The sequence below is a fragment of the Pan troglodytes genome, chromosome 6, assembly GCF_028858775.2.
Source record: "Pan troglodytes isolate AG18354 chromosome 6, NHGRI_mPanTro3-v2.0_pri, whole genome shotgun sequence".
Lineage (NCBI taxonomy): Eukaryota > Metazoa > Chordata > Mammalia > Primates > Hominidae > Pan > Pan troglodytes.
The window spans coordinates 118,774,088-118,791,069 of record NC_072404.2 but is presented as its reverse complement, the minus strand read 5'-3'; the positions used below and the strand labels follow the sequence as shown (position 1 = coordinate 118,791,069).

The following is a 16,982-nucleotide window of genomic DNA, read 5'->3' as shown; positions in this document are numbered from 1 at the left end:
CAGGCAAATCAGAAAGTCAAGAGATCAAGACCATATTGGCCAACATGGTGAAACCCCCTCTCTATTAAAAATTTAAAAAATTAGCCCGACATGGTAGCACATGCCTGTAGTCCCAGCTACTTGGGAGGTTGAGGCAGGAGAATCACTTGAATCTGGGAGGCAGAGGTTGCAGTGAGCCAAGATCACACCACTGCACTCCAGCCAGGGCAACAGAGCGAGAATGAGACTTTGTCTCAAAAAAAAAAAAAAAAAAAAAAAAAAAAGCAATACATACAAACTACCATCAGAGAATACTATAAACACCTCTATGCAAATTAACTAGAAAATCTAGAAGAAATGGATAAATTCCTGGACACATACACCCTCCCAAGACTAAACCAGGGGGAACTTAAATCCCTGAACAGACCAATAACAGGCTCTGAAATTGAGGCAGCAATTAATAGCCTACCACCAAAAAAAGTCCAGGACCAGACGGATTCACAGCCGAATTCTACCAGAGGTACAAAGAGGAGCTGGTACCATTCCTTCTGAAACTATTCCAAACAATAGAAAAAAAGGGAATCCTCCCTAACTGATTTTATGATGCCAGCATCATCCTGCTACCAAAACCTGGCAGAGACACAACAACAACAAAAAGAAAATTTCAGGCCAGCATCCCTGACGAACATCGATGCGAAAATCCTCAATAAAATACTGGCAAACTGAATCCAGCAGCACATTAAAAAGCTTGTCCACCATGATCAAGTCAGCTTCATCCCTGGGATGCAAGGCTGGTTCAACATACACAAATCCATAAACATAGTCCATCACATAAACAGAACCAAAGACAAAAACCACTTGATTATCTCAATAGATGCAGAAAAGGCCTTCAAGAAAATTCAACAGCCCTTCAAGCTAAAAACTCTCAAATGAGGTATTGATGGAACATATCAAAATAATAAGAGCTATTTATGACAAACCCACAGCCAATATCATACTGAATAGGCAAAAACTGGAAGCATTCCCTTTGGCCAGCACAAGAAAAGGATGCCCTCTCTCACCACTCCTATTCAACATAGTATTGGAAGTTCTGGCCAGGACAATCAGGCAAGAGAAAGAAATAAAGGGTATTCAAATAGGAAGAGAGGAAGTCAAATTGTCTCTGTTTGCAGGTGACATTATTGTATATTTAGAAAAACCCTTCTTATCAGCCCCAAATCTCCTTAAGCTGATAAGCAACTTCAGCAAAGTCTCGGGATACAAAATCAATGTGCAAAAATCACAAGCATTCCTATACATCAAAAATAGAGAGCCAAATCATGAGCAAACTCCCATTCACAATTGCTCCAAAGAGAAGAAAATATCTATGAATACAACTTATAAGTGATGTGAAGGACCTCTTCAAGGAGAACTACAAACCACTGCTCAAGGAAATCAGAGAGGACACAAACAAATGGAAAAACATTCCATGCTCATGGATAGGAAGGATCAAAATCGTGAAAATGGTCATACTGCCCAAAGTAATTTATAGATTCAATGCTATCCCCATCAAGCTACCACTGACTTTCTTCACAGAATTAGAAAAAACTACTTTAAATTTCATATGGGACCAAAAAAGGGCCTGCATAGCCAAGACAATCCTAAGCAAAAAGAACAAAGCTGGATGCAACACGTTACCTGACTTCAAACTATACTACAAGGCTACAGTAACCAAAACAGCATGGTACTGATACCAAAACAGATATATAGACCTGTGGAACAGAACAGAGGCCTCAGAAATAACACCACACATCTACAACCATCTGATCTTTGACAAACTTGGCAAAAACAAGCATGGGGAAAGGATTCCCTATTTAATAAATGGTGTTGGGAAAACTGGCTAGCCATATGCGGAAAACTGGACCCCTTTCTTACACCTTATACAAAAATTAACTCAAGATGGATTAAAGACTTAAATGTTAAGGCCTAAAACCATAAAAACCCTGGAAGAAAACCTAGGCAGTACCATTCAGGACATAGGCATGGGCAAAGACTTCATGACTAAAACACCAAAAGCAATGGCAACAAAAGCCAAATTGACAAATGGGATCTAATTAAACTAAAGAGCTTCTGGACAGCAAAAGAAACTACCGTCAGAGTGAACAGGCAACCTACAGAATGGGAGAAAATTTTTGCAATCTGTCCATCTGACAAAGGGCTAATATCCAGAATCTACAAGGAACTTAAACAAATTTACAAGAAAAAAACAACCCTATCAAAAAGTGGGCAAAGGCTATGAACAGACACTTTTCAAAAGAAGACATTTATGCAGCCAACAAACATATGGAAAAAAGCTCATCATCACTGGCCATTAGAGAAATGCAAATCAAAACCACAATGGGATACCATCTCATGCCAGTTAGACTGGTGATCATTTAAAAATCAGGAAACAACAGATGCTGGAGAGGGTGTGGAGAAATAGGAACACTTTTACACTGTTGGTGGGAGTGTAAATTAGTTCAACCACTGTGGAAGACAGTGTGGTGATTCCTCAAGGATTTAGAACTAGAAATACCATTTGACCCAGCAATCCCGTTACTGGGTATATACCCAAAGGATTATAAATCATGCCACTATAAAGTCACATCCACACATATGTTTATTGCAGCACTATTCACAATAGCAAAGACTTGGAACCAACCCAAATGCCCATCAATGATAGACTGGATAAAGAAAATGTGGCACATATACACCATGGAATACTATGCAGCCATAAAAAAGGATGAGTTCATGTCCTTTGCAGGGACATGGATGAAGCTGGAAACCATCATTCTCAGCAAACTAACACAGGAACAGAAAACCAAACACCACGTGTTCTCACTTGCGAGTGGGAATTGAACGATGAGAACACATGGACACAGGCAGGGGAACATCACACACTGGGGCCTGTCCATGGGTCTGGGGCTGAGGAGGGATAGCATTAGGAGAAATACCTAATGTAGATGATGGTTGATGGGTGCAGCAAACCACCATGGCACTTGTGTATCTATGTAACCTGCACATTCTGCACATGTATCCCAGAACTTAAAGTATAATAAATTTAAAAATTTTAAAAAGAAATTAAGAGTATAGGTGTCTGATCCAAATTATAGCAACAAGTTCTAGCTATGAAAAAAACTGGCTGGCGTAGCTCACAAGGAAGCAATACCTTCAAACCTTTTCTTTTCCTCAGTCTTGTCTACATGGCATTAGTACCTTTTAACAGGCAAAACAAAACAAAATGTATCTCTAACAGTTTCAAAACCTCTTCTCTCACTGGGGCTAGGCACAGAGTTCCCGTTTTGACTTGGAGTACAGCAAGAGGTTCTGAGCACCTTTGCGTGGGAAAGAAGTCAGGCAAGCCCCAGTTATGAAGTAAATGACACAGCTTGCCTCTCCTGCTTTGGGTTACTAATTCTGTTTCCCAGATTCCCTTTAAAGACTCTTCCATGTTTCCCAGGGGAATGGTTTCCCAGAATTCTAGAAAGTTTAGGGACAGCATCTTTATGACTCCCTTTAAGTGTCAAATTTATTTTTTATTATAAAAATATTTTTTGAGTTTTGCATTCAATTTTATAATACATCTGTTTGTCTTGATAAGAAAACAATGGTTTAAATTACTTAACCACTGTATAAAATTATAGCTCCAGGAGCTTGAGCCATATATATTCTGTGGATTTGAATACTCTAGGCACTCCCCTAGTTAGAGATGCACAAAAAATGCAATTAAGGGTGATGAAAATAATTGTCATCAACAGAAAAGGATCCTCCCATCAAAAGAGCCAGAATCACCCATGCCCCTGGTCTCCCAGGCTGCTGTTTCTGATAAGAAGTTTATTATTTGTTTCCTGCAGTGGCCCTCCTCAGGAGGGGCTGGCTTCCTTCCCTGGCCAGCTCTAATTTCTTCTCTGTTGGGTAACTCACTCAGAAAGCTCTACAGGCAATAGTTCCTGGGCATGGAGCAAATTGCTATCTCACCTTTTGTTTTGTTTCTCTTGCAACTCATTAGGGATTGTACTTTACACCCCAAGTAAATCTATGTCATGCCAATCCAGGATGGGCGTATGTAAAGTGACCCTCTGTTTAATGTACAGTTCTACCCTGACTTTGTAGCTGAAATGGGAGGAGACAGCTATGGGTTGCTGCTGGGGCCCTATCACCACACTTGGGGCTGCTGTCCCAGAAACAGGATCACCAGGAGGATTCTAAATCCAGATGTACATTTTGTAATCATACAGTGTCATCGTACCACCCTCGAAGTACAGAGTTAAATATCTTTTATTCATAACATTGTGGCCAGAGACTCATTTCACCACCCTAAAGGTAAGGTCAACGTTTGAAAGCCTTTATGGCCTTTTTCTGTAGCAGTCAACTAGCCAGACACCTTAGTGTAGAAAAGGACAAAGCATGAAGAAAATGCCAGGTCATAAACTGTAGAGTTCATTTTAATTATGTGGGGTAGGGTCATTAAGAGAAGTTAGAATTGTTGAAGCTAATGGTAAATCATCTTTTTAAATCTGAATGTTAAAAGTGAGAATAGATTTGACTTGACTAACATATTATTTGAAGCTGATTTTTGCAGTATTTGAACATTCATCTCTAAAGGTGCATTTGGATTTGTGTCTTTTTAGGTCGTAATGGGAACTGGCATTTCAGCTGGGTTTAACTTGAAAGAATCATACAATGTGGATGTCGTTGGAACACTTCCTCTAGGGTAGGAAAGTAGTTTTAAGTAACTGTGTGACTGAAATAATCGATGGATCTATTGCCTCTAACTCTTACATTAGTTCTCTTGCAATGAAAAATAATCTTTTTTCTATACATCAAATAGCTGAGGGCTTTAGGGGGATTGGGTGCATTTTATTTTTATTTTTATTGTAGTAAAAAACACATAACAAATTTTTGTCTTAACCTTTTTTTTTTTTTTTGAGACAAAGTCTCACTCTGTCGCCTGGGCTGGAGTGCAGTGGCACCGTCTCTGCTCACTGCAACCTCCGTCTCCCAGGTTGAAGCGATTCTGCTGCCTCAGCCTCCCAAGTAGCTGGGATTACAGGCGTATGCTACCACATCTGGCTAATTTTTTTTTTTTTTTTTTTTTTGAGATGGAGTCTTGCTCTGTCCCCCAGGCTGGATTGCAGTGGCGTGATCTCGGCTCACTGCAAGCTCCGCCTCCTGGGTTCATGCCATTCTCCTCCCTCAGCCTCCCGAGCAGCTGGGACTACAGGCACCCGCCACCACGCCCAGCTGATTTTTTGTATTTTTAATAGAGATGGGGTTTCACCGTGTTAGCCAGGATGGTCTCAATTTCCTGACCTCGTGATCCACCCGCCTTGGCCTCCCAAAGTGCTGGGATTACAGGCATGAGCCACCACACCCGGCTAATTTTCATATTTTTAGTAGAGACAGGGTTTCTCCATGTTGGCCAGGCTGGTCTCAAGCTCCTGACCTCAGGTGATCCGCCCGCCTCAGCTTCCCAAAGTGCTGGAGTGCTGGGATTACAGGTGTGAGCCACTGTGCTTGGCTTTTTTTTTTTCTTTTTTTTTTGAGACCGAGTCTCACTCTGTTGCCCAGGCTGGAGTGCAATGGCACAATCTCGGCTCACTGCAACCTCTGCCTCTGAGGTTCAAGTGATTCTCCTGCCTGAGCCTCCTGAGTAGCTGGGATTACAGGTGTGTGCCACCACACCCAACTAATTTTTATATTTTTAGTAGAGACAGGGTTTCACTATGTTGGCCAGGCTGGTCTCGAACTCCTGACCTCATGTGATCCACCCACCTCAGCTTCCCAAAGTGCTGGGATTATAGGCATGAGCCACCATGCCCAGCAAATCTTAATCATTTTTAAGTGTACAGTTCAGTAGTGTTAAATATATTCCCATTATTGTAAAACATATCTCCAGGACTTTTTCATCTTGCAAATCTGTAACTCTATACCCCTTAAACAAGAGCTTCCTCTTTTCTTCTTCCCCCAGCCCCTAGTAACCACCATTCATCTTTCTGTGTTTATGAATTTGACTTCTCTAGATGCCTCATGTAAGTGGAATCATACAGCATTTGTCTTTTTGTGACTGGCGTATTTCACTTAGCATAATGTCTTCAGAGTTTGTCTATATTGTAGCATATGACAGTATTTTCTTCCCTTTTTAAGGCCGAATAATATTCCATTGTGGATATATACTGTATTTTATTTCTCCATGCATCCATTGATGAGCATGTGGGTTGCCTTTACCTCTTGGCTATTGTGAATAGTGCAGCTGTGGATATGGGTGTGCAAATATGTCTTTGAGACCTTTCTTTCAGTTCTTTTGGGTATATACCTGTAAGTGGGATTGCTGGATCTATTTTTACTTTTTTGAGAGCCTTTCATACTGTTTCCCATAGTAGTTATGCCATTTTACAATCCCACCCATAGTGGCAAGTGGTTTTCTGTTTTCTTTTGTTTTCCTAAATTTAATAGTTTTAAAAATCTCTCCTTGAATGACATGGGATTTAAGAGCAAAACAACCTAAATCCTAGCCTGCCACGTACTAGCTGTGTGATCTTAAGCAGGCCACTTATCCTCTCAAAGCCTCCATTTCCTTACCTGCCAGGTGGCCATGGTAATTAATACTTATCTCAAGGGCAGTTGTGAGAGCTACAGGAGATAATGCATGGAAGGCAATGAGTGAACACCTGAAGACACAGTAAGCATTCAAGTCGTGTTAACTACTTATTAGTAATGGGTTCTAAGGCTGTCATTTCAATGAGTTTTTAGTTTCTAATCATGTTACTTCTTTGCTTCATCTATATTATCTAACTGTACATTTTTAAAACATATTATTGGCCGGGCACGGTGGCAGACTCCTGTAATCCCAGCACTTTAGGAGGCTGAGGCGGGCGGATCACAAGGTCAGGAGTTCCAGACCAGCCTGGCAAACATGGTGAAACCCCATCTCTAGTAAAAATACAAAAATTAGCCGGGCATGGTGGTGGGTGCCTGTAATCCCACTATTGGAAGGCCGAGCAGGAGAATTGCTTGAAACCAGAAGGCGGAGGTTGCAGTGAGCCAAGATCATGCCATGGCATTCTAGCCTGGGCAACAAGAGCGAAACACCATCTCAAAAAAAAAAAAAAAAATTATATATATATATATGTGTGTGTGTATATATATATGTGTATATATATGTATATATATGTGTATATGTGTATATATGTATATATGTGTATATATGTATATATATGTATAAATCTACTTGTCACTATAATTTCTACTTAATATCTTCCTTTCCCTATTGCATCGTACTCAAACATACTGCTTCCCTTCTGTATGTGACAGCTTAACTAAAAAAAAAAAAAAAAAAAAAGACCTTACGTTTCTGGAAACAGGCTATCCAGAGGAGACCTTATCTTTCTGGAACATTGCCCAAAACCAAGTAGGTAGCAAATACCTACCTACCTATCTACATACAATCATACCATTTCAGTTCCCTGTGAGTCTTATTGCTCCACTGATAACAGGCTACCCCAAAACAGTGACTTAAAACAGCCACCATTAATTTGCTCATAATTCTTTAGTCTAGGTTAGGCTCAGTTGGGTGGTTCTTTGGCAGGTCTCACTTGGGGTTTGTTATGCATCTGCAGATGTCTGCAGGTGTGACTAGTGTTGGAGGATCCAAGAGGGCTTCACTCACGTGTCTGACACTTCATCTGGAGTGACTGGAACAGGTGAGGGCTAGCAGGCATCTTCTCTACATGTGGTATCTCCAGCAGCATTGCCAGACCTCTTTACATGGTGGCTCAGAGCAACAGGAAAGAAAAGCAGAGAATTTACCAGGCCTCTTAAGGCACTCATACAGCATCACTTCCACCACATTCTGTTGCTCGAAGCACATCACGAGGCCAGCCCAAATGTAGCTGGAGGGGAAACAGATTCCCCATCTAGATTTGGGGAGTGACATGCACATACAAGTATGGGAGGAATGACTGGTGGCCTATTTGGAGGCAAACTACCATGCTTCTATATACACATACCTACACATATAAATGCATCTGCTGTAGACAAGCAGGTTCTTCATGGTTTTGTACTTGGTAGATGAGCAGTGCATTTTGCGGTGCCCAGAAAGTGACAGTTGATTATTAAAGATCCCAATCATAGCACTATATCCTGTTTTCTTGTTTGTTTGTTTACTTTCCTTAACTTGTTCCAAAATATGTCCTTTTCTTATATTCTTATTCCCTTAGGCCCAAACCTGCTGCTAGGCCTTCCCTCTTAGTTCATGCCTGTGCAGCAAAGAGAAGGGAAGGACAACAGGTTTTATAGTCAGACCCCCCAGGTTTGACTCCCTGCTACAGTTTAGGAAAATCACTTAACATCTGTCAAAATCCATTTTTTCACCTACAAATTGGGATAATAGTAGAACCTATGTAATGGGAGTGCTGTGAGGGAAAATGAGACGACTTATGTAAAGCATGTAGCAGGTAAACTCACCTTAACAGGCATTAGGTTCCTTTCCCTTTCTTCCTCTGTTTCCTTACTTCATGATGTGAAACATCCCTTCCATCACTGTGCTATGACATAGTAAGAGAAATAGCTGTGGCCAAGCAGGTTCTTTATGGTTTTGTTGTACTTGGTAGATGAGCTGCTTATCCTTGGACAAGTTGCTGAACCTCGCTATGCCTCATTTTCTTCATCTGTAAAATGGGAATTATAATGGTGCCTAGTTCACAGGGCCATTGAAAACAATTAAATGAGCATAGAACCTGGCACAGAGAAAGCACATAATAAATGCTTGTTATTGTAATAATTATAATTATTAGTATCAGCTAAGTTATTGTTATTATTGTTTAGCCCAATGCCTTGAATTGGAGGAGAATGTCTGCAAATCCCTATTGCCCCTTCCCCCATAACATTCTAGGGAATCCCTATTCTGTTTCTTTAGGATAAGGATCCCAGACTACAAGTATGTACCACAAAAGCTGGGTTCTCCATTGTGGGATTCCAGGAGTCACACTTTTATCTCTCCAGATTCACAAGATTCCCAGGTGACACCCAAGGAGTATAGTCTTCTGCTGCTCCTTTCCCATGTTACAACCTCAGCTAATGGGATAAACACACACACACAGACACACACACATGAAGAGGTAGCACACTCAGAGTCCTTACATCAGATGACAAGGGGGAGAAGTATGGGGTGCCTAGCATTGCCAGGACATTAATTCTCCTCTAAGGTAGCCCTTAGACTACTCTCCTCCCCACCCCAAGACTTGGGTTCAGATGCCTGGTGGCATCTGAGCACTTTGCTGACCCTCTCTTCTTCCTGGTTTCTGTGTCTTACTTACACTTGCCATCAGGGTGGCATGAGGTATGAGGTTACTCCTTTTATAAATAAAACGGCATCTGATCTCTTCTGATAACCCATCCAGGTAGAAAGCTGCACTTTGCAGTTTGAGCCTGAAAAGAAGTTCTCTGCGTCAAGGAGGGCCCTCCTTTTTGCCAACCAGAGCAAATAAGTATCCAAGCATTGATTACTTCATTTGCAGATAATGCCCCCCTAAAATGCTTCCCTGCAGTCGCAGGGTTTTTTTTCTTTTCCCTTTTGGTCACAACACAAGTTAAAGGCAGCTTGACTTTTCAGGCTGCTACCTCCAGCCAATCCGGACACCAGCCTCTTCCACCTTGTGTACGTAGATGCCATTGCCATAGCCATCGTTGGATTTTCAGTGACCATCTCCATGGCCAAGACCTTAGCAAATAAACATGGCTACCAGGTTGACGGCAATCAGGTAAAGATAATCAGTTTCCTGCAGATGTTTCATAGCAGTACAATCACCAACGTCTGGCTCACGCCTGTAATCCCAGCACTTCGGGAGGCCGAGGCAGGCGGATCATGAGGTCAGGAGATTGAGACCATCCTGGCTAACATGGTGAAACCCCATCTCTACTGAAAATACAAAAAATTAGCCGGGCGTGGTGGCAGGCACCTGTAGTCCCAGCTACTCGGGAGGCTGAGGCAGGAGAATGGCGTGAACCCAGGAGGTGGAGCTTGCAGTGAGCCGGGGTCGCACCACTGCACTCCAGCCTGGGCGACAGAGCAAGACTCTGCCTCAGAAAAAAAAAAAAATAACCAAGGTCGGTTACGGAAGGCACAAGAACTAATCTATCTTGGTAGAAAAACTTTTTGTACTGGTGATTGTTGTATCTGAAGCATGTATTTATTCAATCTGCAATGTTATTCCTGTTTTTAAAGCTCACAGTTTAGGATTAAATGTTTTTCCAGGGCGTTTTTGCTCCCCAGGAAGGTTTATCTTTGTTCATTAAATATTGGGTATCTGATTCATCACTAACTCCACAATATTCTCTTTGTCACCTACTTTTATAACGTAGCCACAGATAAGGTATTTAATCCAAACACTGTGACCTATAATGTTGACATAACAATGTCTATTTCAATCCTTATGTATTCTAAGGAGAAACTAGATGCTCCACATTCATCTGAGATGCAGTTGTCAAACTAGAAATATGCAAAGTAAACCTAAGAGCAGGACGCACTTGCCCCAGGAAGACACTGGCATGTACTCATTTGTGAGCAATAGCCCAGGCATTAAAAAGATGCCTATACAAGAGTCCTATACAACAATAACTTTCTCTTCAGCAGTAAAAATAGTTGATCCCTTTTAGTGCAGTTTTCTTCTTAAGCGTTATTTATGTACAGGGTGTGTTTGGAAAGGAGGCTGAGCAGGGAGCCCAGCGTTTATCTCTGACAAAATAAAAATTCAAAGTGTTCCCCCCTCTAACTATAAAATATGCCATAATTCCTATTTTGAACTCATGCTGAACAAATTCTTACATCTGAAAGGAAAATGAAGAGATAGGCTGTAGTGCTGACAATGTGTATTAAATGGGCTATTATGCTTTTTTTTCCTGAAGAATGACCTATCTCTTTTGTGTTTTGTTTCTACATGGGAAAGGAGCTCATTGCCCTGGGACTGTGCAATTCCATTGGCTCACTCTTCCAGACCTTTTCAATTTCATGCTCCTTGTCTCGAAGCCTTGTTCAGGAGGGAACCGGTGGGAAGACACAGGTGTGTATATAACAGGCCTCTAAGACCTGATGATATGGGTGGTAATTAAATTTTAATCTTTTGATTATATTCTGAACCCAAACAAAGCTACTCTGGCCTGCAGATCCATGCTCCAGTGAGCTGTATAGTGAATCAGAGAAAGGCATGATTGGTTGAAGTGAATCACAAGGAACTGAATCTATAGGAAAGAGGTATATTCGCCAGTTACATTGGAAAGTTATGCAACACTCGGCTACCAGTAAACCTCAAAGTTCAGACATGGAATGTTGTTATGAAAGCCTGAGACTGAGTGTGGGCAGTATGCCAGCACCATCCAGTAGAACTTTCCGCAATGATGGAAATGTTCAATATCTGCACTGTCCAATATGGCAGCCACTAGCAACATGTGGCTCTTGAGCACTTGAAATGTGGTTAGTTCAACCAAGACCTGACTTTTAATTTTTAGAAATGTAAATGGCCGGCCGGGTGCTGTGGCTCATGCCTGTAATCGCAGCACTCTGGGAGGCCAAGGCAGGCGGATCATGAGGTCAAGAGATCGAGACCATCCTGTCCAACATGGTGAACCCTGTCTCTACTAAAAATACAAAAATTAGCTGGGCATGGTGGCGGATGCCTGTAGTCCCAGCTACTTGGGAGGCTGAGGCGGAAGAATCGCTTGAACCCAGGAGGCAGAGGTTGCAGTGAGCCAAGGTCGCGCCACTGCACTCCATCCTGGCGACAGAGTGAGACTCTGTCTCAAAAAAAAAAAAAAAAAAGTAAATGGCCACATGTGGCTACTGGCTCCCATATTGGACAGCAGACACTTATCTGAACGCTTCTGGTGGCCCTTGTAGGTCTCAGGTTGGCACCAGACATCTTTCCTCCACCTCTGGAAAGGGCATTTTAATTAGGATATTACAGCATTTCAGCTTCCATTTAAAAGCCATAAGAAGAACCAAAACTTCAGAGAGGGAGTGTGATGGAGCTATAGGTTATGTAGTGGTTTAGTTGACTTATTTGAATCCATATTTTCTTGATCTTCCCATAGTAATTATCAAAAGAATAAAACCAACTTATGCCCTGCCTCTTATTCAAGTCTCCTAAAAGCCCCTTCCATGTGTCTTCTCTCATTCAGCTTGCAGGTTGTTTGGCCTCATTAATGATTCTGCTGGTCATATTAGCAACTGGATTCCTCTTTGAATCATTGCCCCAGGTGTGTGTAATATGGACTTGGGTGAAGTTTTTTTCATGTGTAGAGATTTTGCTATTTTATTTGTTTATGTTTTTATGGCTATATTAGGGTTATTTACTGTAACCCTCACAGGATAGTATGAGAAAGGGCCAAGGCTAGGACCAAGATCCTGCTCTATAACCTACTGACAGCTGCTTGCAGGACCTGGGGAAAGCCATCTTAACTCCTCTGAGTCTCGGTTTCCTTATCTGCAAAGTCGGGGTTTGGACTGGCTGAGCTTGAACATCCCTTCTCGCTTTGACCTTCTATGACCTTATACTTTCATAAAAAACCTGAGATGGTCTACATTCATAAGACATTTACATGATGATATATTTAATCTAGTAGAGATCAGGAACCATATAGAGTAGAGAAGATCATAATGTAGAAAGACCATAGGTGAAATAATTCCTTGAGTACCAAGTTTAATCCTGAACCTCTTGGCCACCATGCAGGTTTGCTATTAGGATATAAGAATGATTTCCAGCCGGGTGCGGTGGCTCACACCTGTAATTGGCACTTTGGGAGGCCGAGGCGGGCAGATAACCTGTGGTTAGGAGTTCGAGACCAGCCTGGCCAACATGGTGAAACCCCGTCTCTACTAGAAATACAAAAATTAACTGAGTGTGGTAGCACCCACCTGTAGTCTCAGCTATTCTAGTGGGAAGGTTGAGGCAGGAGAATTGCTTGAACCTGGGAGGTAGAGGTTGCAGTTAGCCAAGATTACGCTACTGCACTCCAGCCTGGGCGACAGAGCAAGACTTCATCTCAAAAAAAGAAAAAAGAAAGACTGATTTTCCAAGGCCCCTTTTAGCTAACCAGGTCCTGAAAATCCAGGTGTTCATGGCTTCAAAGCTACCATCGGTGCCATATAGGAAGTGAGTAGGGAGAAGGCATGGGGAGGACAGCAGGAGGACAGTGAGGAACCAGCAAAGGACACTCTGTGGACACAAGAGGAGAGGCATGGGGGATGTGCTCTGTTTCAGGCTGTGCTGTCGGCCATTGTGATTGTCAACCTGAAGGGAATGTTTATGCAGTTCTCAGATCTCCCCTTTTTCTGGAGAACCAGCAAAATAGAGCTGGTAAGTAACAAAGGTGATGGCTCTGTTAATATGTCATAGAGCAAATATGATTAGTGCTAAGAAAAATGTGAGAAAGATAAATTAATGCAGTTGTTATGTGCAGTATCCAGTTAGGCAAGGTAAAAGTAGCATGTGTGTGTGTGCACACTTGTGTGTTTAAGTCTTGTGGGATGTTTAACATGATTCTCCATCAAGTTTTCTGTCTTTTGCTTAGACCATCTGGCTTACCACTTTTGTGTCCTCCTTGTTCCTGGGATTGGACTATGGTTTGATCACTGCTGTGATCATTGCTCTACTGACTGTGATTTACAGAACACAGAGGTGAGTGCCCAGATTGGAATGGGTGTGAATGTCCCGGCAGAGATGACAATGTTGACTTTAAGTGTAGACCAAAGTTTAAGTTGGTAGAAGTGGAGCCCTTTGATGATTTCTAGTTAGCGTGAGAGGGAGCTATAACACTCATGTAGCCTGTTGACTAAATGAACAAAATGCCAATTTAAAAATTCCATATAATTTTGCCAAATGCTCTTCTATGTCACAATTTATGCTCCCATCAATGGTTATGTTAAAAGAGCCTAATTTCCATCATTGTTTCTGCCATTCCTGGTCTAGTGCTATGCTGGTTTATTTATCCTCTTGTGATTTGTTTTGGCACCAAGTACTGACATGAGTTTCAATGACATGAAGCAAACTCTGACACCAAGTTATCGTATGCGTTCCTTCCATTGTCATTTCCTCCACCCTGAACCACTTTCCCCTGTTATCTCTTCTCCCTAGTAGGAAGCTGAGCCCACTAGGGAAAGTATAAAATAAATTTTTAAAAAATATGGTTGGGCGCAGTGGCTCACGCCTGTAATCCCAGCACTTTCAGAGGCCAAGGCAGGCGGAACACTTGAGGTCAGGAGTTCGAAACCAGCCTGGCCAACATGGTGAAACCCCATCTCCGCTAAAAATACAAAAAAAAATTAGCCAGGCATGGTGGCACACACCTGTAATCCCAGCTACTTGGGAGGCTAAGGCAGGAGAATTGCTTGAACCCAGGAGGTGGAGGTTGCAGTAAGCCAAGATCACACCACTACGCTCCAGCCTGGGCAACAGAGCAAGACTCCATCTCAAAAAAAAAAAAAAACTGTTTATGGGCTGGGCACAGTAGCTAACACCTGTAATCCCAATTCCAGCACTTTGGAAGGCTGAGGTGGGAGGATCACTTGAGGCCAAGACCAGCCTGGGCAACATAGCAAAACTCCATCCCTAACAAAAAACAAACAAACAAAAAAACACCTTTTTGTGATAAATCACCATAAAGATGAAAAGGAAACATTGTCATAGAAATAGCCTGGACTGGCCAGGCAAAGTGACTCTTGCCTGGAATCCCAGCACTTTGGGAGGCCAAGGCAGGTGGATCACAAAGTCAGGAGTTCAAGAGCAGCCTGGCCAACATGGTGAAACCCTGTCTTTACTAAAAATACAAAAAACTAGCTGGGCATGGTGGCGTGCACCTGTAATCCCAGCTACTTAGGAGGCTGAGGCAGGAGAATCGCTTGAACCTGGGAGGCAGAGGTTGCAGTGAGCCGAGGTCGTGCCATTGCACTCCAGCCTGGGCAACAAGAGCAAAACTCCATCTGAAAAAATTTTTAAAAATAAAATAAAGAAATAGCCTGGACTTTAGTCAGGTCCTGGCGGCACCTTCTGTAAGCTCTGTGATTTTGCATACCTCTCAGAGCCTGTTTCTGCATCTATAAAATGAGACTAATACTTCCTACCTCATATAGTTACAATAAGGCTTAAATGACAAGGCCTACAAACAGCCAGCACAGTGCCTGACAAGTGCCACCCACTCTACCAATGCCAGTGCCCTTCCCGCTTTAACACAGAGGGAAATGAAAATGAAGCTAGTGTGGTTTTGCCTATGGTTGCAAATCACATGAAATCTTAAAGTTGTGACTGTGATGTGTTGAAAGGGCACTTTATGAGGATGTTGACCCCTTATCTGCAGGAGGTCAGGATGCTCCCCACCCTCAAGGGTGGGAAATGAGCATTTTCATCATCACAAATGACATAACAGAAAAATGTTAAGAATATGTGGGATTCTAAACTCAGGATAAGAATTTAACTACTTTTAATAACAAGTTCCAACACTGTTGCCCGTATTTATCTAAAAGAAGTGTTTCCCATTTTTATAAAGAACTTTATTAGCATATGTAAGAGTTCTTTATCTCAGAACTTTGTTGAACATTATGGTTTTAAAATATCTATAACTTTTGGCCAGGTGTGGTGTCTCACATCTGTAATCCCAGGACTTTGGAAGGCTGAGGCAGGCAGATCACTTGAGGTCAGGAGTTCAAGACCAGCCTGGGCAACATGGCAAACCCTCATCTCTACTAAAATTACAAAAGCGAGCCAGGTGTGGTGGCGAGTGCCTGTAATCCCAGCTACTCAGGAGGCTGAGGCAGAAAATTGCTGGAACCCAGGAGGTGGAGTTTGCAGTGAGCTGAGATTGAGCCATTGCACTCCAGCCTGGACGACAGAGTGACACACGTCTCAAAAAAAAAGAAAAAGAAAAAAAAATCTATAACTTTTAACAAGCTACAGTATAGAATTTGAGAATTTTTTTGCTGGTGGTGCTGTTTTTTGTTTTTTTTTTTACTGAATAGGATTTTATGGTATCTTATCATAAATTTTATTTATTTTTATTTACTTAGTCTTTATTTTTCTAACACTAGAGAACTCACTTGAGTTATAAAATTTTTTTGTTTGTTTTCTTTTGAGACAGAGTCTTGCTCTGTCACCCAGGCTGGAGTGCAGTGGCATGATCTCGGCTCACTGCAACCTCCACCTCCTGGGTTCAAGTCTTCTGCCTCAGCCTCCTGAGTAGCTGAGACTACAGGCGCGTGCCACCACGCCGGGCCAATTTTTTTTATTTTTAGTAAAGACAGAGTTTCATCGTGTCAGCCAGGATGGTGTCGACCTCCTGACCTCGCAATCTGCCCACCTCGGACTCCCAAAGTGCTGGGATTACAGGCATGAGCCGTCCCAGCCGGTTATCATAAATTTTAAAGTCCAGCAAGTTTTTTTTTTTTAATGCTCCAGTTTGTGCTGGGTGCAGTGGCTCACTCCTGTAGTCCAAGCACTTTGGGAGACTGAGGCAAGCGGATCATTTGAGGTCAGGTGTTCAAGACTAGCCTGGCCAACATGGTGAAACCCTGTCTCTACTAAAAATACAAAAAAAATAGCTGGGTGTGGTGGTGCACACCTGTAATCCCAGCTACTGAGGAGGCTGAGGCAGGAGAATCGCTTAAACCTGATAGACTGAGGTTGCAGTGAGCCAAGATCGCATCACTACACTCCAGCCTGGGTGAAAGAGTGAGAGCCCATCTCAAAAAAAAGAAAGAAAGAAAGAAAAAAGCTCCCGTTTGGGCAACCTGGTAAAACCCCATCCATACCAGAAATACAAAATATTAACCGGGCATGGTGGTGCACACCTGTGGTCCCAGCTACTTGGAAGGCTGAGGTGGGAGGATCACTTGAGCCTAGGAGGCAGAGGTTCAAGTGAGCTGAGATGGCACCCCTACGCTCCAGCCTGGGTGACAGAGTGAGACCCTGTCTCAAAAATAAATAAATAAATAAAAGAAA

At 42.3% G+C, this 16,982-nt stretch overlaps 1 protein-coding gene across 1 annotated transcript in view; it reads left to right on the top strand.

The window, feature by feature from the left end:
* SLC26A5 (solute carrier family 26 member 5) overlaps window positions 1-16,982 on the top strand; it is a 47,388-nt gene that overhangs the window by 19,003 nt on the left and 11,403 nt on the right. Inside the window, exons 7-12 of the mRNA XM_016957960.3 lie at window positions 4,629-4,711; window positions 9,611-9,758; window positions 10,944-11,057; window positions 12,172-12,249; window positions 13,254-13,349; window positions 13,564-13,670. Coding sequence (XP_016813449.1) covers window positions 4,629-4,711; window positions 9,611-9,758; window positions 10,944-11,057; window positions 12,172-12,249; window positions 13,254-13,349; window positions 13,564-13,670 — 626 coding nt within the window. The remainder of the gene's footprint in view (window positions 1-4,628; window positions 4,712-9,610; window positions 9,759-10,943; window positions 11,058-12,171; window positions 12,250-13,253; window positions 13,350-13,563; window positions 13,671-16,982) is intronic.